We start from the raw sequence: 21,092 nt of genomic DNA, 5'->3' as shown, positions 1-21,092 counted from the left end.
AATGAAAGAGTTGTCAAAGTCATTCTAAGCAATAGAGTAGGTAATATACCTCAAAAGAATTTGAAAATTGACTTCTCAAATTCGTAGGCAAGTTCATGTACTCTCTGTATATGAATCTAACATATATACACATAGTGTCATATACTTGAAATGTTGAATTACATTTATAACACACATCCCGTAATTTAGAAATTTTTAGCTTTTTTTTTTTATTTTATTTTTTTTTTTTTTTACATGTGTTGATTCGCCTCCACTTTCTTTTTACACACTTTTGCATTAATTTAGTGATTTGTACTTGTAACAATAATCAAACTGATTTTGACACTTTCAATCTCCTTGTTTTAGTTGCCATTTCTTCCACGGTCTTTCACAACAAAATAAGGAAAATGATATGAGAACCGAACCAAACAACCGAATGAGAGGTCAAACTTACTGTAGCTGGGCCATGTTAGATTATTTCCTAAAAGTATAAACGCGTGAGATGCTATACTTCTTTGTTTCTCTCTGCTTTCTCTAATTCTCGGTTTTTCTTCTCTATTCAATCTTATCTCAATTGATTTAGGTTTTGTTTCTCTCCTTTTGATTTTGCAAAATTGAAGATAAAAAAAAAAATTAAAATTTCTTCATATTTTGCAGATACAAAAGGTACAAAATCAAAAAAGGGGGGAAAAAGAAAAAACTACAATTATTATTTCTGTCTTTGAAATTTTGTATCCATAAAAATCAAACAGAAATTTTGATATGTGTATACGTTTCATCCAAACGTTTGGACCATTCTCAAACTAGAATTAATCTGTAAAAATTTGACCACTAGATTGAGAGATAGGATAGATAAGAACAATTAATGAAAAACAAGAGAGAAACGAAAAGGAAGAGAGAAAAAAAGAAATAAGTGTCTTACGCGTAATAAAATTGTGTGACGTGACTATGGCCACGTCAAGTTCGGTGTTTTTTTCGGTACAAACCTTCGGTTTCTCTATCACTTGCTCACAAAATAAATATCTTTTTTTTTTTTTTTTTTTTGAGTATTTGAAAGCATTTTGATTTTGGATCATGGTTGGTGTAAAACTTTTATGTGAATAAATTTCTCAAGGAGATCACCTTTTACATTGAAAATGACGAATGGAGGCATGAATCTTTATTAAAAAAAAAAAAAATCATTTTAGAAAAATAATAGTCATATAATAGTTGAGAAAGGAGAAATATTTTATGCTCTACCTAAAACTAATTTATTCTTGTAAGATGAATATTTTTTTTATACCATGTGTGTATTAAAGGAATGATAAATCTCAAAGATATTTATTGGTAAAGACACATAAGGAAATGTATACGAAGCTTTCAAGCTCTCAGTAGAAGTTCCTGATTTTGGAGCATAACACCCATGTGATGGAGATATATATATACATAATTATAACACACTTGGCCAAGGCTTTTTAATTATCATAATGACTAAAATGACTTGTTATGGGGTACAGCACAAGTAGTAGGTTGATCATCAATTGTTCATTTGCAATAAAGGAGTTAGCTTAATTAATTTGCCCTTTTAATGGAGTCAATTCATGATATTATAGTGTTTGTTAGGTGAGAAAATTTGTGGCTTTTGATGATGATTTAATTATAGCTATAGGAGTTAGGTATCTTTTTCATTCGTAACAACGGTTGAAGGGTTTTTTCCTCCAAGAAACCCTCCTAAATGTGCATTTATGATGGGGCCTATATTATTCTATCTGGGGGTCCAAAATAAATTGAATTGAACTGTTGTATTTAAAAAAACTCTTATCAGTTTCTAAGAATGGAGTGTATTAGTTACAATATATATATATATATATATATATATATGTATGGAGAGACACAATGAAAGAAAGAAACAACGAGGAGAGGGTGTTTTGACATTAGAGAATTAGAAAGTGATCTTAAATATAATATCAAAGTTGAAAGGAAAAAAAAGTAAAATAAAATTATTGTTTTACAATAGACCATGATATTGAAGGAATTATTTAACTTGGATTCCTTTAGACCTCTAGAAGGATGAGAGCTCCTCAATTAGTTTAGTGGTTACATATAAAATAATTTCATAAATCTTAATCCATAATCTAAACTTCTTTAATTAACCGTATATCTTACTTTTAAAACTAAAAAAATAAATACAGTATTTTTTTGTTTGTTTGTTACTTAAATCACTACATTTAAAAAAAGTACTACTATAATTTTTCAAGAGAGGATTGATATTTGTGAATTATTTAAAATAGCTCTCAATTCAATATTACTAAATAATTCAGGGAGTAATGGTTAATTTTTTTGGAGCATCTTCATCCCTTTTCATTTGAACATTTTTTTTTCTTTTCTTTTCGGAAGGTAAGATTTTATAAAAGCAAACCAACTGTACAAAGGCAAGCCCACGATGCATAGGCAACCCAAAGTTACACACCATAGAAATAACAGGCCAAAGCCCAGCAGAAAAGCATAAAACACAGGGCAAGGCCCAACAATACACAAAGATGAAACCCAATGGTAATTAGAGTAATCTTGTGTACGACCTAACAAATATCCGGTTAGAGAAGGATTAGGGCTAAGCAAAGCGAAGCCCTAAAATGGGAGGTCCGCCGGCTCCGGCGGTGATCATTTGAACATTATACATCAACTAATTTGAGCTTTACATATCATTACATTTTAAAACTTATTCATCAGTTTTGCTACATGTTTTAAATAATTGTCCACTTTTTTCAACTGTAGTTTCTACTTGTAATTATTAAATATAAGAGAGAAATGCTATATTTTTAACATATTAAATAGTTTTCAATTCATCATTAGGGGTAAATAAAAAAACATTTAAAATGGGTAAATCGGACCGGATTAAATCAAATCAAACTGTACAACTTGGTATAGTTTTATAATTAAACTGTTCGATTCGAAAGAACCATTGATTATGGTTCGATTATGGTTTGGAATTCAAAATGACCAAACCAAACCATTATTAATAAATATAGATAGATATTATATATTATAGAATATACTTGTTCAAAATATAACTTACAATATATAACATTATTTGTATGCATACATTTCAAAATTTCGTTTTTCATTTTATTGGTATCTTTATATAGGAAAGTTTGAAACCGTAGAATAGAACAGAACTAAATTGGTCATTACAGTTGATTTTTATTCATCCAGTGAACCAAAGTAAATTGTGTGCACCCTATTTTTCAGCACTACTCATCGTAATGGAGTGACTATATGGTTATGGGATCCATATGATTGTAGAAAAATATTTAAAAACTAAAAATACCCAAAAATTTGATTGGCATATTTGATTTAATTTTATAAAGCAAAAATTGTTAATTCAAATTTTATTTTCTATAAATTTTTTAAAGAAAGAAATGAATACTGTCCAACACGGGCTTGATCGAGCATTCTGGCCCAATCCAATAGCTTCATTTAGTTAGGCCCATCCCATTTTGCATTTAATTGTTACTTTGTTAAAAAACTTAAGATATTAATTAGTGGTAAAACTCAATCCATATATATATATATATATATATGCGCCCATTTACTTCACCATTGGGATCTAATGTGACAAGACTCCCTTATAAACATTAAGTCACTAAAAACTATTCTTTTAGTTTCGTTTTATAGATAAAGGAAAAGAGAGAGAGAGTCTTAGGAAGATACAAAATACACATGAATATCTTATAATTTAGAGAGTATGAATGCTTATTATGCTTCTATAAATGAATCGTATCATCAAAATAATATTTAATCATTTTGAATACTTAGCCAACACCATTCAAAAATTTGATGGACAATTTCTGAACGTCCATGAACATGTATATTACTAAAGAGTCATATTTATCAATCTTAAAAATAATTTGAACACATTTAAAATTTTTAACTTTATATTATATTTTTATTTATTAAATAAAAAAGTATTAAAAGTAAAATAATAGCATATATGATATAACAATCCTTAAACAATTGCATATCTTTTTTTTTGGTTTAATTTTTTTATTCAAGGAACAATTATATATCTTCATATTCTAAATTATATCAAAGTCAATCTTAATATATAAATTAGAAATGAATTAAAATGCTATAATATTTGACTCAATATATGTATATAATTTATATAAATAAAATTTTATATTTATATGTAACCATCTCCGTATCCTACTTCCTTGAATTAACTTGTGGATGTATGTATCCATGCTAGTTTATTACTGTACTAACAATAGACACTTTATTACCTGCAACCAAACAAGCAAGCAGAAATAACCGAAGGCTATTTTCGTAATTTAACATTTTCCCCCTCCCCAACACATTTTCGATCAGTAGGTAGATCGATCAATAACCGCCGAAGAAGAAGATGCTCCTCGCCGTCCTCATCGCGAACGCCGGTGGAAACATTCTGCTCGAGCGGTACGCAATGATCTCATCCGTTCGTCTTTATGATCTACACTACCGCGCACACCATCTCACGAATCGTAGCAGATGAATTATACTTTTGAAGTTTTTGTTCTTAATTGTTTAATTTTGAATATGATGTGTTTGTTTGTTACATCATTGAAATTAAAAATATGGAAGATTTGAATGTACTATAATGTGTTTTAGATGGCATTGAAATGCTTCAATTGTTCATGTTTCTTATTGATTATGAGGTTTCTCATTCGGAATGGTCTTATTTTGGGTAAATGACATTAGTTTGATGGAAATATTTAAGTACCGAATTAATTAAAGTCCTGAAATTTAATTTCAAAATGAACCTTGTTCTTAATTGAAGGAATGCCCACTCATTTTAGTTAAAATTCTTGGAGCTATATCAATTTTAATGAGCAGTATTGCTTTTTTCCTGTGCTCTTTAGGGTTTGAACAATCCTTCTAGGCTAGAATGGGATCTCATAAAATTGGGAAATTGAGTAAGCTTCCCGAGATTTTGGGTTTAAACAATGTGCAAATGGCTATATTGTAAGAGAGATGGTCAGTCCTGAAGAATTCTCTAATTATAGTCAGCAAGTCATTCTCTATTGAATTCCATTATAGCATTTCAGACTAGGTGCTCTAAGGGGGCATATTATAGCAACTGACTTTATCTTGTCAGACGAAGGACACATACATTGTTAGGAAATTAGACACAACTAATTTCTTTACGACCCTGCCGTCAACACCCACAATAACATGCATAGAAACACAAGACAAGAATTATACGTGGTTCGGCCAATTTTGCCTACGTCCACGGCGCGCACCAGAAATTTACTATATCTGTTGAGTAATTACAAGATATGGATCAACAGATCCCACACACACATACACCGTGAATCGCTCTCTTCTGAAAAATACACTCTGTGTTTTCTTGTTCACTCTCTAAAAAATACTCACACTGTATTTCTCTCTTTTTTCTTCCTCTCTTATCTCTCACTTTGCTCTTCTCTTTGTCTGAGCTATTGAGCTTGTGTGTTTTTGTGTTGTTTGCTTTCATCTTCTTTGTTCCTATTTATTGCTGAAGATAGGAGACATCTTTCCTTAAATATAGCCTTGAATCAAGACACTATGGTAAGAAAAAATGCAAAAGCAAAGTGGGTGGGCAGTAAAACAGTTGCAAAGTGAACCAACATTAATGGCCACCGAAAAATGAGCAGTGATTGTGGCCATGTCATAACAATCTCCCACTTGGCGAACTTTGCACGAGTAACTCAACTTTAGTGATAACGATGCACTTCTTTCTGTCTTCAAGCTAGAAGACCGACTGAAGTTGAGCACAACTTCAGTTTCTTTGTAGTCACTATCTTGGTTAACATGTCGGCCGGATTCTTGGTGCCAAGTATCTTATCAAGTGTCAACACCCTATCTTCCAACAAAGATCTGATGAAGTGATACCGAAGTCCTATATGCTTGGTCCTTGAATGAAATGCTGAATTCTTTGCCAGATGTATAGCACTCTGATTGTCACTGTACAAAACATTCTTCACTTGCTTGAATCCTAACTCTACCAACAATCCCTGTAACCGGATCATCTCTTTACTGGTTTCTGTCACAACAACATATTTTGATTCTGTAGTAGATAATGTTACAATCTTCTATATCTGCGAAACCCAGCTTACTGCAGTCGTACCTACCGTGAATACATACCCGGTAGTATTTCTTCTGTGATCTATCTTACCAGCAAAGTCTGAATCTACATATCCTTGTACCTTCACCTCACCTCTTCTGAAACATAGACATCTTTCTGTGGTACCTCGTAGATATCTCAATATCCATTTCACTGCTTCCTAGTTTAGCTTTCCTGGATTTGTCATGAACCTGCTTACAGCTCCCACTGCATATGCAATGTCTGGTCTCGTGCATACCATGGCATACATTAAACTTCCAATGGTTGAGGCATACGGAATCTTAGCTATGAAGTTCATCTCATCATTTGTCTTTGGACACTGATCTTGGGATAATCAAAAGTGATTAGCTAAGGGTGAACTTACCGCCTTAACATTACTCGTGTTAAACCTCTTTAGAATCCGTTCAACGCAGCCTGAGACAACTTCAAAGTACCTTTATGATTGTCTCTGTTAATCCTCATCCCAAGAATCTGCTTCGCTGCACCAAGATCTTTTATCTCAAATTCACTAGACAATTGCTTCTTCAACTTGTTGATTTCTTCAAAATCAGAACCAGCTACTAACATGTCATCAACATAAAGTTGGAGGATGATGTAACTCGTCTCAAACCTCTTGAAGTAGCAGCGATGGTCAGCGTTGCACTTACTCTAGCCATGTATTTGCATAAACCCATCAAATTTCTTGTACCACTGCCTCGGAGCTTGTTTCAAACCGTACAAGTTTTTCTTCAATTTGCACACAAGTTTCTCCTTAACTCTGACTGAGAAACCTTTCGGTTGCTGCATGTAAATCTCATCCTCTAGGTCTCCATAGAGGAAAGTAGTTTTGACATCTAATTGTTCTAGATGCAAACCTTCTGCTGCAACAATGCTTAAAACTAATCGAATGGTAGTCAGTTTTACAACCGGTGAAAAAATGTCGGTGTAGTCAATCCCTTCCTTATATTGAAAGCCTTTGACAACCAATCTTGCCTTGTATCTCTTGGAACCATCATGTTCTTTTTTGACCCTGTACACCCATTTGTTGTGAAGAGCTTTCTTTCCTACTGGTAACTTTGCAAGTTCCCATGTCTTATTGGAGATAAGGGACTTCATCTCATCTTCCATTGCAAGCTCCCACTTGCTATCATCTTCAACTTGACATGCTTCGGCATAGCATTCAGGCTCATTATCATCTGTGAGCTACATATAATCCAAATATTTTCGATTTGGAATAGGTTCTCGTGGGGACTTTCGAAGTTTGGGTGTTGGAGTTGGACTTCGCGATGTACATTGATTGATGAGTTCCTGCTGTGAACTCTCAACTATCTGATCCTCAACATTTTCTAAATCATCATTCAACTTGACATACTCAGGGCTCCTCTGTACAGGACTAGTTGACTGTGCTGCATCTTTATCCTTGTACATCACCTTCTCATTGAAAATCACATCTCTACTTCTGATGATTTTCTTGTTTTGGTAATCCCATAGTCTATAACCAAGTTCATCTCCACCATAACCAATGAAGATGCATTTTAGTGACTTGGGGTCGAGCTTTCCCCTAGCATGGTCACTAATATGCGCATATGCAATACAACCAAAGACTTTCAACCACGAAAGATTTACCTCCTTGCCGCTCCATGCCTCATCAGGTATTCGATGCTCCAGTGGCACCGACGGTCCGTGATTAATCATGTAGGCTGCTGTGCTGACTGCTTTTGCTCAGAACTGCTTGGTTAGACCCGCATATATGCGCATGCTTCTGGCTCTCTCCGTCAATGTTCAGTTCATCCGTTCTGCCACCCCGTTTTGCTGTGGGGTTCTTTGCACAGTTCTCTTCAGTCTGATTCCATTTTCAAAACGGAACTTCTTGAACCCGGTGTCTTCATACTTTCCACCGTTGTTTGATCTCAACCTTTTGATCTTCAAACCTGTCTCATTCTCCACCATAGCTTTCCAATTCTTGAACACCTTAAACACTTCAGATTTGTGCTTTAAGAAATAAACCCATACCTTCCTCGTGTGATCATCAATGAAAGTCACGAAGTAAGATTTTCTGCTAATTGATGAGACTGATGCTGGCCCCAGACATCTGTGTGAACTAACTCAAGCTTCTCTTTTCTGAGAGTTTTGCCACTCCTTTTGAAATTAACCCTCTTCTGCTTGCCCATCATGCAACTCTCGCAGAAGTCAATATCAATCTCTCCTATGCCTTGTAGTTTCCCTTTTGAGTGCATGATTTTGAGCCCCTTTTCACTCATGTGACCTAGCCTCTAGTGCCAAAGGTTGTGATCCTTTTTGCTCTTTGCTTTCTGCAACTGTTATTGATCCATAAGCACTGGGGGTTGTGTAGAGAGTGCCAGCCTTCTTACCACGTGCAATGGTCATAGCACCTCTGGAAACCTTCCATAAGTCTTCATTGAAGGTTGTAATGAAACCTTCTTCTGACAGTTGACCCACATAAATCAGATTCTTCCTCAAGTCAGGGATGTGTCTAACATCTTTCAATTTCCATACAGATCCATTTAGCTTGATCTGTATTTCACCCTTGCCGATGATATTGCAGGGTTGATCATTGCCAAGATACCCCTTTCCCAGGTTACCTGGTACATAGCTCTCAAAGAGCTCTCGACTTGAGGTTTCATGAAATGATGCTCTGGAATCTAGAACCCATGATTCCGCCTTGCTCTCTAAAGAGTATATCAGCGCATCGTCTGATTCTTTTGAGACCACATTCGCCTCTGTCTTGTTCTCCTTTTCCTTTTTCAGAGATCTGCACTGGTTTTTGTAATGACCAGTTTTGCCACAATTCCAACGCTCAACATCATTATGGTCTGTGGAATTCTTGGCATTTTGAGGTTGTGATTTTCCGTTCCTCGACTTGGATCTAACTCTGTTCTTATTCCCGCTACCCTTATTCTTGTTTAAACTTCTACCTTTGTTGTCAACATTTAAGGCTGAGCCACTTGTGGAAACTCTTGTTGTTTGCCTTTTGATCTCCTCAATTAGAATCATGCTTACAACGTCGTCAAACTTCAACTTAGTCTTTCCTGCAAAGCTACTGATTGCCGTAACTGTGCTACTCCAACTCTCGGGTAATTGCCCAAGAATTAGTATTGCTTGGACCTCGTCTTTGTATTCAATTTCAACAGACTCTAATTGGCCAACAATCTTGTTAAACACATTTAGATGCTCGTTGAATCTTCCACCTTCAACCATTTTCATGTTGAACAATTTCTTAATCAAGTGCACCTTGTTTGCTGCAGACGGCTATTCATACATACTGGAAAGGGCCGCCATGAGAGATTTCGTTGTCTTCTTGTTCTTGATGTTGAAGGCAATTGTTTTTGACAACGTCAATCTGATGGTGCCAAGAGCCTTCCAATCAAACAATTCCCATTCTGCACTTTTTATGTCCTTCGGCATATGCCCCGGAGGTTGATACAAATTCTTCTGGAATAACAAGTCTTCAATTTACATCTTCCAGAAACTGAAGTTTGTACTGTCAAACTTCTCGATCATAGATGATTTATCTTCTGACACCATTACTCCCACTAAAACGAAAAATTTTGTGACTAGTACCGTATACTGGAACAGTACCATCTTTTGGAACAGTTGCGTATTCTGTTACAGTTCCGTACTCTGCTACAGTAACTTCGGCAGAACACTATTTGCACAGTACTTCAATAGTACTTGCACAATGCAATGACAGCGACCTGGGCTCTGATACCAATTGTTAGGAAATTAGACACAACTAATTTCTGTAGGACCCTGCAGTCAATACGCACAATAACATGCATAGAAACACAAGACAAGAATTATATGTGGTTTGGCCAATTTTGCCTACGTCCACGGCGCGCACCAGAAATTCACTATATCTGTTGAGTAATTACAAGATGTGGATCAGCAGATCCCACGCACACATACACCGTGTATCTCTCCCTTTTGAAAAATACACACTGTGTTTTCTTGCTCACTCTCTGAAAAATACTCACACTGTATTTCTCTCTTTTTTCTTCCTCTCTTATCTCTCACTCTGCTCTGCTCTGCTCTTTGTCTGAGCTATTGAGCTTGTGTGTTTTTGTGTTGTTTGCCTCCATCTTCTTCATTCCTATTTATAGCTGAAGATAGGAGACATCTTTCCTGAAATATAGCCTTGAATCAAGACACTATGGTAGGAAAAAATGCAAAAGCAAAGTGGGTGGGCAGTAAAACAGTTGCAAAGTGAACCAACATTAATGACCACCGAAAAATGAGCAGTGATTGTGGCCATGTCATAACATACATCTTGTCAGATGAAGGACTCATACGCGTGCTCAAAACCCCCTGTAGCCATATACATAAGATCCCAAGTGGCCTCGTTTTGCCAGGGGCAATGACATTATGAAAAGATGGTTTTGGCTTCCACTTCTAAAACTCTGCTTGCAACATCACCCTTCTCCTTTCCCATTCCGTTTATATTTTCCTCCAAATCCATGTTAATTGGAATCCATGGGGGTCCTCGGTGGCTATTGATCGACTGGCTATGAAGAGGAGCTATTAGATTGATTTCCCACTTGTACGTGATGTAACAACTCCAAAAGGGGGTGATTGTGGCAACCTTGTGGGCGGGTGTGTGTGAGTGTGTGCAGGTGGCACCAGTAGGCTATCACACTGGTTGAACTACAGGTACACAAGCACACATCGCTTGGGTGTGGATGGGGCAAGTGCTATATATAGATTCAACACCCTTCTATGACACAACACGTTCTAAAGCCTTGATGACTGTGAACCCGCCAGAACTCCAGAGTTAAGCGTACTTAACTTAGAGTAGTACCAGGATTGGTGACCCCCTGGGAAGTCTTTGGTCGGGGGGAGCCAAAAAACGGACAATATTGTGTCTGGCTAGGGTAAGGGTTGTAACACGTGAGGATATGGTTGAAGTAGAAAGCATGGTGATGTGAAAGGATAAAAATAACCCCATAATTGACTTTGGCTAATATTGAATAAAACTGTTATTTTTGTCTGGCAAGTATGTTGACATTCTATTTCTTCTCATGAAGGTGAAGAGCAGGGGCAGACTCCATAATTTTTCTTGGGGTAGCCAAAGTAGTCACTTGGACCGAAAACTTAAAAAAGAATTATAATTTGTAATTTATTTTTCTTTCAATAGAAGGTTTAGTATATAATTTGTCTTCTCCATAGTATTCTATCTCTAGACTCTAGAGAATAATTTTATATGAGGAACTACTGAACAGTCTGAACCCAATCCCAGGCTGCCATTACTCTTCAGTTTTAAGTTGAGGTCTTTCAGCTTGACGTACTCAAATTTGATTCTTAAAATAAAAGAAGATCTTATATAATATTGTTTAATAAACCGAAAGTATTTCATAAGCTATTAATTAAGGTCATAGAAGTGTACATTGTGCTAATTCATCATAGATACACACAAAAATGGACAAAAAAGAGTTAAAGTTATCATATATCTAGTCAAATAGCACACATATGTACAAAACATTAAAATAAGGGATCAAATATCTGCTATCAAAATTGTGCCCAACAATCTTTTAGAGAATCATCTATTATTGAAAACAAATTGAAATTGTCAACACTTTAATTTTAATGTTGACAATTAAGTAATCTGCTAGAAACTCGTCCTCCATCTTGTTGCAAAGTATTGTTTTTAATAATTTTCGTAGCTGGAAAAGCCCTTTCTGTGAGTAGCAGCAATAACACATCATTCATGATTGCAGGCTATTCAAATAAGTTTTAAGTTGAACCTATAATAAGAAAAACAATTGCAGGGAAACTAATACTATTATATGTAGAGTTGGTGATGAAAGCAAAATTGTATAGTAATGTTATAAAATTAAAGGTTCAATAATGCACAAAAGATCTTATGCAAATATATATTTTTTCTTTGTGAAAAAAAAAAAAGCAAAGAGAGAGAGAGAGGGAGATTAGGGTTGAAATAGAAACAAAGAAAAAGTTAAGGAAAATGATTTTTATAAAAATCATTGGGAAAAAAAAAAAAAAAAAAAAAAAAAAAAAAAAAAAAAACTGATAAATTTTAGAAAAAAGATATGGAATATTGGAAAATTTTAGGGGATGATACACAGAATTTTCAAATATTGTGGTGGCCATGTCTCCTCTAGTCCCTTAGAAGTTCTGTCCCTGGCAAAGAAGCTAGTTATTTCCCTATATATACTTATATAGATTTATAATACATATATGGACAGTTATTAGCAAAAGATAATAGTTCAAGAGATTTCATTTGTTTGGTCTAATGGTAAAATTATTATTTTGAAAGTCTTTTCCAAGTACTTCATATGTTTTTGGAAAAAAGTTCTTGTGTTACTATCAACCTCAATCCACTCTGATTTTTCAAATTGAACTTTCCAACCTGAGCTTAATCGAAGTTCAAATTTTTTTATATGCAGGCTAAATTCATGTTGGGGGAGCTTAGATTGGGGATTGGGTTGGGTTGAAATTGGAATGAAGGTTTCATACCTTGGGTTGAGTCTGGGATTATATCTATCAATTGTGCAACCCGCTCAAGTTTCTCATCTAGACCAAGCCTATAATAGGTCTCAAAATTATGTTCCCGCCCTTGGCTGCCTGCTAACCTTTTTATGAGTATTGTGAAAATTAACTTCATCATCAGGGTAAACTGCCATTGACTCCAGAGCTAAGCTCCTATCTGTTTACACTTCTTTGTTTTGCCTGATAAGCAACTAGAGCACAGGGTTCTAGTAATTCGTCTGATGCACAAAAGTTGCGACACCCTCCTTCCTTGCTCATTTGGGGGCATGCTATGGCTGGTGAGTCGGTGACCTGCAAAATGCAAACCAGAAATCATTAACTTTTCCCTTAATCATGGAATCAATTATTCCATCCCATTGCATTAATTGAAACAACTGACAAGATGTTTCTTACTTTGGTTCCCCTTATGATGGACCTGTAGCATTTGATAGAAAATGATTGCTCAGTTTGGTTTCCCATTAGTATTACACATTTGAAGCATTGAGTCAGTGTTCTTGTTATTTTGCAGCTTCAATGGAGTTCCAGCTGAGGAACGGCTGCAGTGGCGCTCTTTCTTAGTTAAGTTGGGAGCGGATAATCTCACAGGTGTGAGAAATGAAGATCTTCTTGTTGCTTGCCACAAGTATGTAACGTCCGTCTACTGATTTTAGTATCTGTCATACATATGCTATACCTAATTTTTTGTGGATAAGTTATATCCGCTTTCTCTATTTTGGAGTTCTACAGAAGGATCTAAAGCAATTAGGAGGACAAGAGATAGGTTCCAAAATGTTTTTGACATTGTCACATTTGCATTGGACATTGTCTTAACATTTAGTCAAAAGTCCTCTCTCTCTCTCTCTCTCTCCTTTTTTTTTTTTTCAGTATTGTAATACTATTCTTCTGGCAGGTCCTTCCAGTTTTTTCTTTTAACTGTGAAAAAAATGCACTTTGCTTTTATGTCATCTGTCATTTTGTTTCTCTGCAAGCTGTATCTTAGGAAAAGTGGAAAGTTCATTGTGCTGTTCTGATATTATTTTTAGGGGTGGTAATTTTTTTTTAAAACTGCTATACTCATTTCAAGATAATTAGAATGTCCTTATCTTTCAATACACTCAACCATCAGTGCCACTGGCACAAGATTGTGTCTGTTAACAGGCCATGTCACAAGACATCAAAGGTTAGGTCTATCTCGAATCCTCCCTCCCTAGGACCTTGCCATGATGTGACTATAGCTCTGCTGGGTAATGCCCTTTATAATTCAGTTGTTGTGGGACAATTTCAGTTGTTTAAATGCCATGGGATCAAAATCGTTGTTGTTGTTGTGTTTTTTTTTTTTTTTTTTTTTTTTTGGGTTTGGTACAGTGGTGGAGTTGGTGAAAATGGTAGTGATAGGGCTACAAAATAATTAACTATTAGGTTTTGGGTCTCGCCTTAGTTCTTGAGCTGTTCCCAAGGAAATGTATCCAGACTGTGCTCAATCTCGAGTTGAGCTTGGCCTTACGTGTTCAAGCTTGTGCTCGACTTGGTTCATTTCTTTATTAAATTAAGAACAAAATCCAAAATGAAGAAGAAAAACTTATTCAAGCATCTGAAATTTCCTTTTAAGATAAAAAAATCAAAATATATTTCTAAATTGTGCAGGTGAAAACCCTAAATCTCAACCATTTGCCATATGGGTCTTACGATATTTGATTAATCCATAGAGAGAGAGATGTACTGATGACTAAGTTGCTAGAAAGAGAGATTGAAAGAGGAATGAAGCCAAGGAAGAGAGGAGGAAACTTGTAGGAGCATTGAGTCATTAACTATCGTTCTTTCTCTAACTTGATGCTTTCTCTCTCTAAACTCTTCAATGGCTTTTCATATATGTTTCTAGTCATTTCAATTTCTTTTGTAAACTCTCTTTCTGCAATTTTTCTCTCTAACCTTCACTCACATGTTTTTGAGTCCTATACCTTCACATGTTTTACAGTTATAAAACATAGGTCTGATATTTTATACTGGTGGATTTTTCACGAGCCCATACTAGTAGAACTTGGGTATCCTCTAGTTCAGTTTGTCAACTAAATGATCCGCCAATAGCTCAGACTTGGCTCTTTTTTCCCACTCAAATGAGCCTGAACAAGATATTGTGATAAAGAACTGAGCATGGTCCGAGAGCTTGAAGTACATATGACCCACACCTACTATCGGAGATGTGGGAAAGATAGATGGAATTAGGGATTTTTGTCTATTCATTATTATTGGATATTTCAGTTTTTAGTATTTTAGGGTTTTATTTTTCATGGTATTAAGATTTGATTAGGGTCCTTGATGCCTATGTATATGTGGGTTATCAAACTTTGTTAAGGCAACCTTTTATGATTGATTATTAAATATTCAGATATTACTGTGATTTCTTCCCCCTTTATTCTTCTTCTCTTTTTCCTCATTCTCTTTCTTGTTCTCCTTGAATTGTGATTTCGAAGCACCCTACCACCTCCTACATCATATTGTCAAGTGGAATTGGAGCAGTAAATGAACATCTGGTTCACTTTCAGACCTTCCAAAGAGATTCAGGTGGGTGCTTGTACAAGTAATAGTAATTATGATAGCAATGATGCAGTGGAAGTCTGCCACATCCTCCTTAGCTCAAGTGGCATCTTTTCTTCCTCCCAGAAAAGAGGTTGAGGGTCATGTCCTAATTGGGGCAATAGTGGGCGTGTGTGAATTAGGTGTGTTGTGCCTTACCTACCAAGAAAAAAAAATGTGGTGCAAGTGGTGGTTGTGCTGGAGGTAAAGGTATTCGTTGCTGTAGCCCAGGCCATTGTGTGATGGCAGCAGCCCAAGTTTGATGATAGTGATGGCTGTGGCATGCTGGATATTGTGGCGGTGGCTGCTGTGGCATAGTGGTAATAGTGGTGGAAATAGCATTGTTCGTCATTGTTGTGGCTACAATGTTAGAATCCCAGAATGGTTAGGAAGCTAGTAATGACATGGTGATGGTGGTAAAGTTTTGGTGTTAACAGCGCTGGCTGGCACAAGAGGTGGTGATTGCAGCGGTCGTTGTGGAATAAGAACAATTGATTTCGTTTACCGATTATAACATCAACAGGAACTATTACAACGACTCATTACAGCAACCGTTTACCGTAACAAGTAGCCCCAACATGTATTATGTTTTCAAAGTTTGCATGGTTGTGTTGGATGCGCACATTGGACCATGCTTGATGTGGTCTTTATTCCTTTCTTCTAAGACATTCTTACTTTTTGTTACTTCTTTTTCTTACCGCTTATTTTGATTTTGTTCTTCTTTTTCCTGAAATTTCACTTGTGCCAAAAGTGTTATCACTTATACATTATTTTTGTTTAATATATAAAAGATCCTTTTGGGATCACTACTTGGAAGGCAAGTGAAGGAGAACATGAAGCTCTATGAAATTGAGGATTAACATCCACTTAATGGCTATCTGCTCTTTTAGTACTATGTTAAAGGTTGTTATTGTAAGAACGAAGGGATATTCTCCTTTCAGACAAATGATTTGCTCAACAATTTTGATCTTTCAAACTTTTAAAACGTGACCAAATGTCACCATAAGTTGTCACAAATTTGGTATCAATTAAGTCCTTGGGCATAGAGAATTTATAAGTTCTGTTATTATGGCATTTGTACTGAACATTTTAAGTGTTGTATCTTTGATTTATTTAGGTTGTCAAAATTTTGTTCAAGTTTGACTGAGGTCATGGTATTGAATAGAGGGGGGATGGGGAAATAGGATTCTTGTAGCCAACACCAATTAGTTGATAAAATGCTTAGTTGAATTTTGTTGAGTGAATTTTGTTCTGTTCCAGTGTTTAGGATATTAGGATTTGGAATATTCAGTTATGGGTCAACCAAGGTTGCAATCAGTTCTTGCTTTTGTGAGAATATCTGCAGTATGATACCCAAAATTACCGCAGTTCACCTTTTCTGTCCTTTTACTTTTTATTCTTTATTTTCTTGTAAGAGTTCTTTTTCCACCCCTCCCAGTCTTCTCCAGTTTACTCCAGTTCCCACTGAGGCACAAAAAAGTATTTATGTCTTTCAACTACAAAATGGAGCTAATCATGTATATTTGCATGTTTGTAACATGATAGAATTGAAAAATGGGGCGCCTAACTCTTCTGGATAAGAATTTTATACAGAAACCCTTTAAAGTTGTAGAAGTTGGAGCCCCAGTCTATCTATGAATTAGAAGATAAATTAATCTTCTGGAAGGCACCCTTGGTATATATTTTAAGTAAATATGAAAAAGAATCTTTTTAGAATTGTCATTGTTTCTCTTATCCGCACTTGGTTGATCTATTGTTTTCTTTTTCAGATCAGTTTATATTATTTACACTGTTCTTGGAGACATCAGCATTTTTGTTGTCGGCAAGGACGAGTATGATGAACTTGCCTGTAAGTATTTATTGTTTGGATTTATTTCTTTTTAATTATGAAATTAATATATGCAAGGATGGGGAGAAGTCATCACACTTGCCAATGCCAGGAGCGTGGCGCACTATTATGACTCGTATGAGAATATGAGATTAGGGTTCAAAATAAATAGAGAAAAATAATAAGCACATACAATTAATACAGCAATTTAGGAGACTCAGCTTAAAGACTACGTTACGAAGGCAAGGGGGAGATTTCATTATGGAAACTTTACCAGATTGTTGTCCTGAACTCCAAACCCTAGCCTCCTGTTTGTTACGAGCTCTCTTTATTTCTCACAAACTCCCTGAATTGGACTCATTATACTTAGGTCCAATTACATGAGAGAAGTATGGACACTACAACTCTAAACAAGACGGAGACAAAAGGGCCAGTAAAAGAAAAATAAAGAGTGTAGAAAATGCTTCTTTTACTTACAATTGAAGACACCATCAGAAAGGATCTCCACTATGACTTGAATTTATCAAGCCTCGTAAAAAAGCGATCTCTAATGTCTTCTCCACGGAAGTCCCCAAAGGGGCGTATCTCAGCAACTACAAACACCATTGAAGTCCACGTAAATCTTGAACTTGAATACAAAAATACTTTATATCTATTGATATCTGCCATCATAATTTTCTTTACTGCGATAACCCCCAAGGTCATGATGTAATTATTTGATCCTCTCATGAAACATTCAGATTGGTGCTATAGTTGTCAACATACAACAGCTTAATTCTTGTGACAAGTTCATATAACCAGCCAAACCTTCTAACCATATATGGTTCAGTTTGCAGAACTAGGCCATAATAGCAAATTGTGGATCAGTTTGACTACTTCTCTATATCCTGACATTTGGATGCTTATGTGCTCTATTATATCATGGTTTTGCTCAAATGCCATAGCATTTATTTGGCATGGAAGGGTGACCCACTATTTGCTGTGTAAACAGAAGAGATCAAATTTGATTATTTTCTTTCTCAGTGATATGATGGTGCCCTCTTTCCTAATGTGGTATGGTCCTGTTGTGATTGACTAGAGAGTGGCTATTTAGTGGTTGGAGAGGTTCTGATCCCTTTGCATGCTTGTTCCCCTGCTTAATATTTTTCTCTCTTCTAATTTGATATATTTTTCTCTCAAGTGACAGAAGTAATCTTTGTTATAACCTCGGCTGTAAAGGATTTATGTGGGAAGAAACCTCCAACTGAGCGCCGTTTTCTGGATAAGTACGGAAGGTTTTGCTTGTGTCTGGATGAGATTGTTTGGAAGGTGAGGGGATACATCAGCATTTAGGTCAATTTTTGTTTTTGTGTTTTTTTTATTTAGTAATTCCTTCAATCTCAAACTGTAATATTGTTGAATCTCAAGTTCACGAGTTACAATTGAGAGACCATCACCATTCTATGCCACCTATTGATGCAGTAGATAATGTACGTCATCACTCATTAACAACATCTATTGACACGCTGGTCAAACAAGGAAGACTAGTTGTAACAGAAGGTAAGAGACGTCTAGGGCGACCAAAAATATCAGGGGATGAGGTCATTAAATATGACTTTAAAAAGTTAATTATAGTAGGTGAAATGACTTGTAATAGAAAAGATTAGAGAGAGAGATTGACTTGGCTGACCCCGTTCATATGGGATTAAGGCAATGATGATGATGATACTGTCAAACACGACTCTGAGACACCTACAATTGACATTGATCCAGAGTATTTTGTAATATTCACCTTTCCACAGTGTGATAGGGTACAAAGGAGGCATGCTTATTATTTCACTGAAAAAGATGTTATCTAATGCTGACCACTGTTGCCAGACTTTTCACATCCTATGGGTGCAAAGTAACCTTTTTCTATAAAAAGGTGTCCTTCCATAAAGCAGAGTAGTCATAAGATTTTTTGCTTTTCTATGGCCTGATTAGCTAGCGTTTATGTTCCTTTTCGTGACACACTCAGATTATGAAATACCTGACTGTTAAGATCATGTGTTGGCAACGTCTAACCTTTTTTGCAAGCTAGGATTTTTGCTTCCTTGTTTCACATTACATTGTCAAGTGAATATATGTTTATGCAATTTTACCATTTGTTTTGTTTTTTGAAGGGATTGCTGGAGAACACGGACAAAGATAGAATCAAAAGACTTATAAGGTTGAAACCTCCAACTGATGTCTGAACTGGAAAGCTACTCACTTGATCAGATCCATGATGACAGTTTGGCAGCTTGTATAGCATTCATTTCTAATTGCAGGGCATAATAAATCTTCATGAATATACCTTCCGAATAAATAAATAAATAAATAAATCTCCATACATCTCCTTGGAGCTCCCATATGCCTTCCTCACTAATAACAGTTACAATTCAAATATTTTTTGCATATATTTTTGGCGTTGTAATGACTGTTATATTACATTTTTTGAACCTAAAATTTACATGATTCTTTGTTCTTTATCCTGGCATGGCAGGAGATGTCAAATAATATGGTAATTTCTGCCCTTTTGCTTTGTTTTCCTTGTGTTTCCTGGATAATTTGCGTCTCTTATTCTCTTGGGTATGTTGAAGAGAAATACAGGTTTACATGCTTTAGCTGAAATGAGAACATTTGTTATCTTTCAAGAGCACTAGTATTGCCTTCAAGCATAGACAGTATTTTGGGATTACACCCCTTTTGGTTCTGAGTTCAGACATTTACATGAGATTTTTGCTTTATTTTTATTTATTTTTTCAAAATGTTTGTGCTTTTGGTGGCTTTTTTCGTGAACATCTAGGGTTTGTTTGGATGGGCTTTCTGTAGTCTCAAAACGGGTTTTTAAGCCCAGAAAGTCTTTTGTCAATAATAAAGAGACGTTTGGTAAAATTTTAAAAAACGGACTTTAAAAAAGTTTCAGTGGAATAAAACATACTTTCTGATCGACTTTATGCAAGTTAAACACTTTTTTTAAGTAATAAATATAAATTTCCTATATTGTCCATTATTTAACCTATTTCTATTTCTGAATTCCATTGCAAACTTTTTACTTTCTCTTTTTCTTTCTGTATCATCTTCTTCATTCGTTCTCTACTCAAAAATAAAAAATAAAAAATAAATTTTAAAATGTTGAGCAAAATTTCACAAATCTTTACTGAAAAAAATATTTTTGAATAACAATTCAACAAAGGAAAAATAATGACATCGAGGAGTTGCAGGAAAAGTTACTATCGACTCCCATTTAACCTCAAAGCCTAAAAAGTTACAAGATTAATAAACTCTCATCTAAAATTCAACCCTATGTTTGAATTCTAAATAACTTTTCTTTCTCACAATATATATATATATATACACACATACAGATACACACAATATATATATATATGTATATATAATTTTTTTTTTTAAGACTACCGTTCCACTGTTAAAGTAATTTATAGCTATAAACAATATATATTTTTTTTTAAGACTACCGTTCCACTGTTAAAGTAATTTATAGCTATAAACAATATTTTTGTTGCCGTATCTCTCATTTTATTTTCTTTCCTTTTCTTTTTCCACGATCTCTTTCAACTTTTATTAAGGAAAAAAAATCCTTCCATCACGTAGATTGGGTAAATTTCTATACTTTGATCATTACTATGTCAATTAATCATTGATGCATCATAGGCAATTTCACTCCATCACTTTGATTTTTTATTTTTTTCTCCTTCCCCTATTTGTACATCTCAAGTCAACTCTATGCATGTTCATCAATTATTAAGGGTATAATTGTTAAGTTAAATTATGTTGATAATTAAAAGAACTTCAAAAAATTCATCTACCAAACAACTTTTTTGTTTTAAATTCCTTTCATCAAAATGCATTCTCCAAAGTTAATTCAATTAAATTCCTTTCATCAAAATGCATTCTCCAAAGTTAATTCAATGGAAGGAATTTTAAAAACTGGAAGCTCCCCAAACAAGGCCCTAGTCATTTGGATTATTTGATGTACTCGCATTGTTTCTAATAATCAAGGTGGACGGTGCCAATGCAAACTTAACTTTTGTCAATATTTTCAAAAAATAGTTTGTTTTCAGAACTCAGAATTCGAACATAAATTCC

At 35.1% G+C, this 21,092-nt stretch overlaps 1 protein-coding gene across 1 annotated transcript; it reads left to right on the top strand.

Annotated features, from left to right (window-relative positions):
• Positions 1-4,256: 4,256 nt before the first annotated feature.
• LOC132285791 (uncharacterized) lies at positions 4,257-19,528 on the top strand. The gene is made up of 5 exons (XM_059788015.1): positions 4,257-4,413; positions 13,110-13,223; positions 16,924-17,003; positions 18,163-18,290; positions 19,124-19,528. Exons 1-5 carry the CDS (start codon positions 4,361-4,363, stop codon positions 19,193-19,195), a joined length of 447 nt encoding a protein of 148 aa, XP_059643998.1. The 5' UTR covers positions 4,257-4,360; the 3' UTR covers positions 19,196-19,528.
• The last annotated feature ends 1,564 nt before the right edge of the window (positions 19,529-21,092 follow it).

This window comes from Cornus florida, unplaced genomic scaffold, assembly GCF_030987335.1.
Source record: "Cornus florida cultivar Cherokee Brave unplaced genomic scaffold, ASM3098733v1 CherokeeBrave_3.0.0_Hap2_Chr11, whole genome shotgun sequence".
NCBI classification, from domain to species: Eukaryota; Viridiplantae; Streptophyta; class Magnoliopsida; order Cornales; family Cornaceae; genus Cornus; species Cornus florida.
Note: the sequence above shows the minus strand (reverse complement) of the source record. Positions and strands in the feature narration are given on the sequence as shown.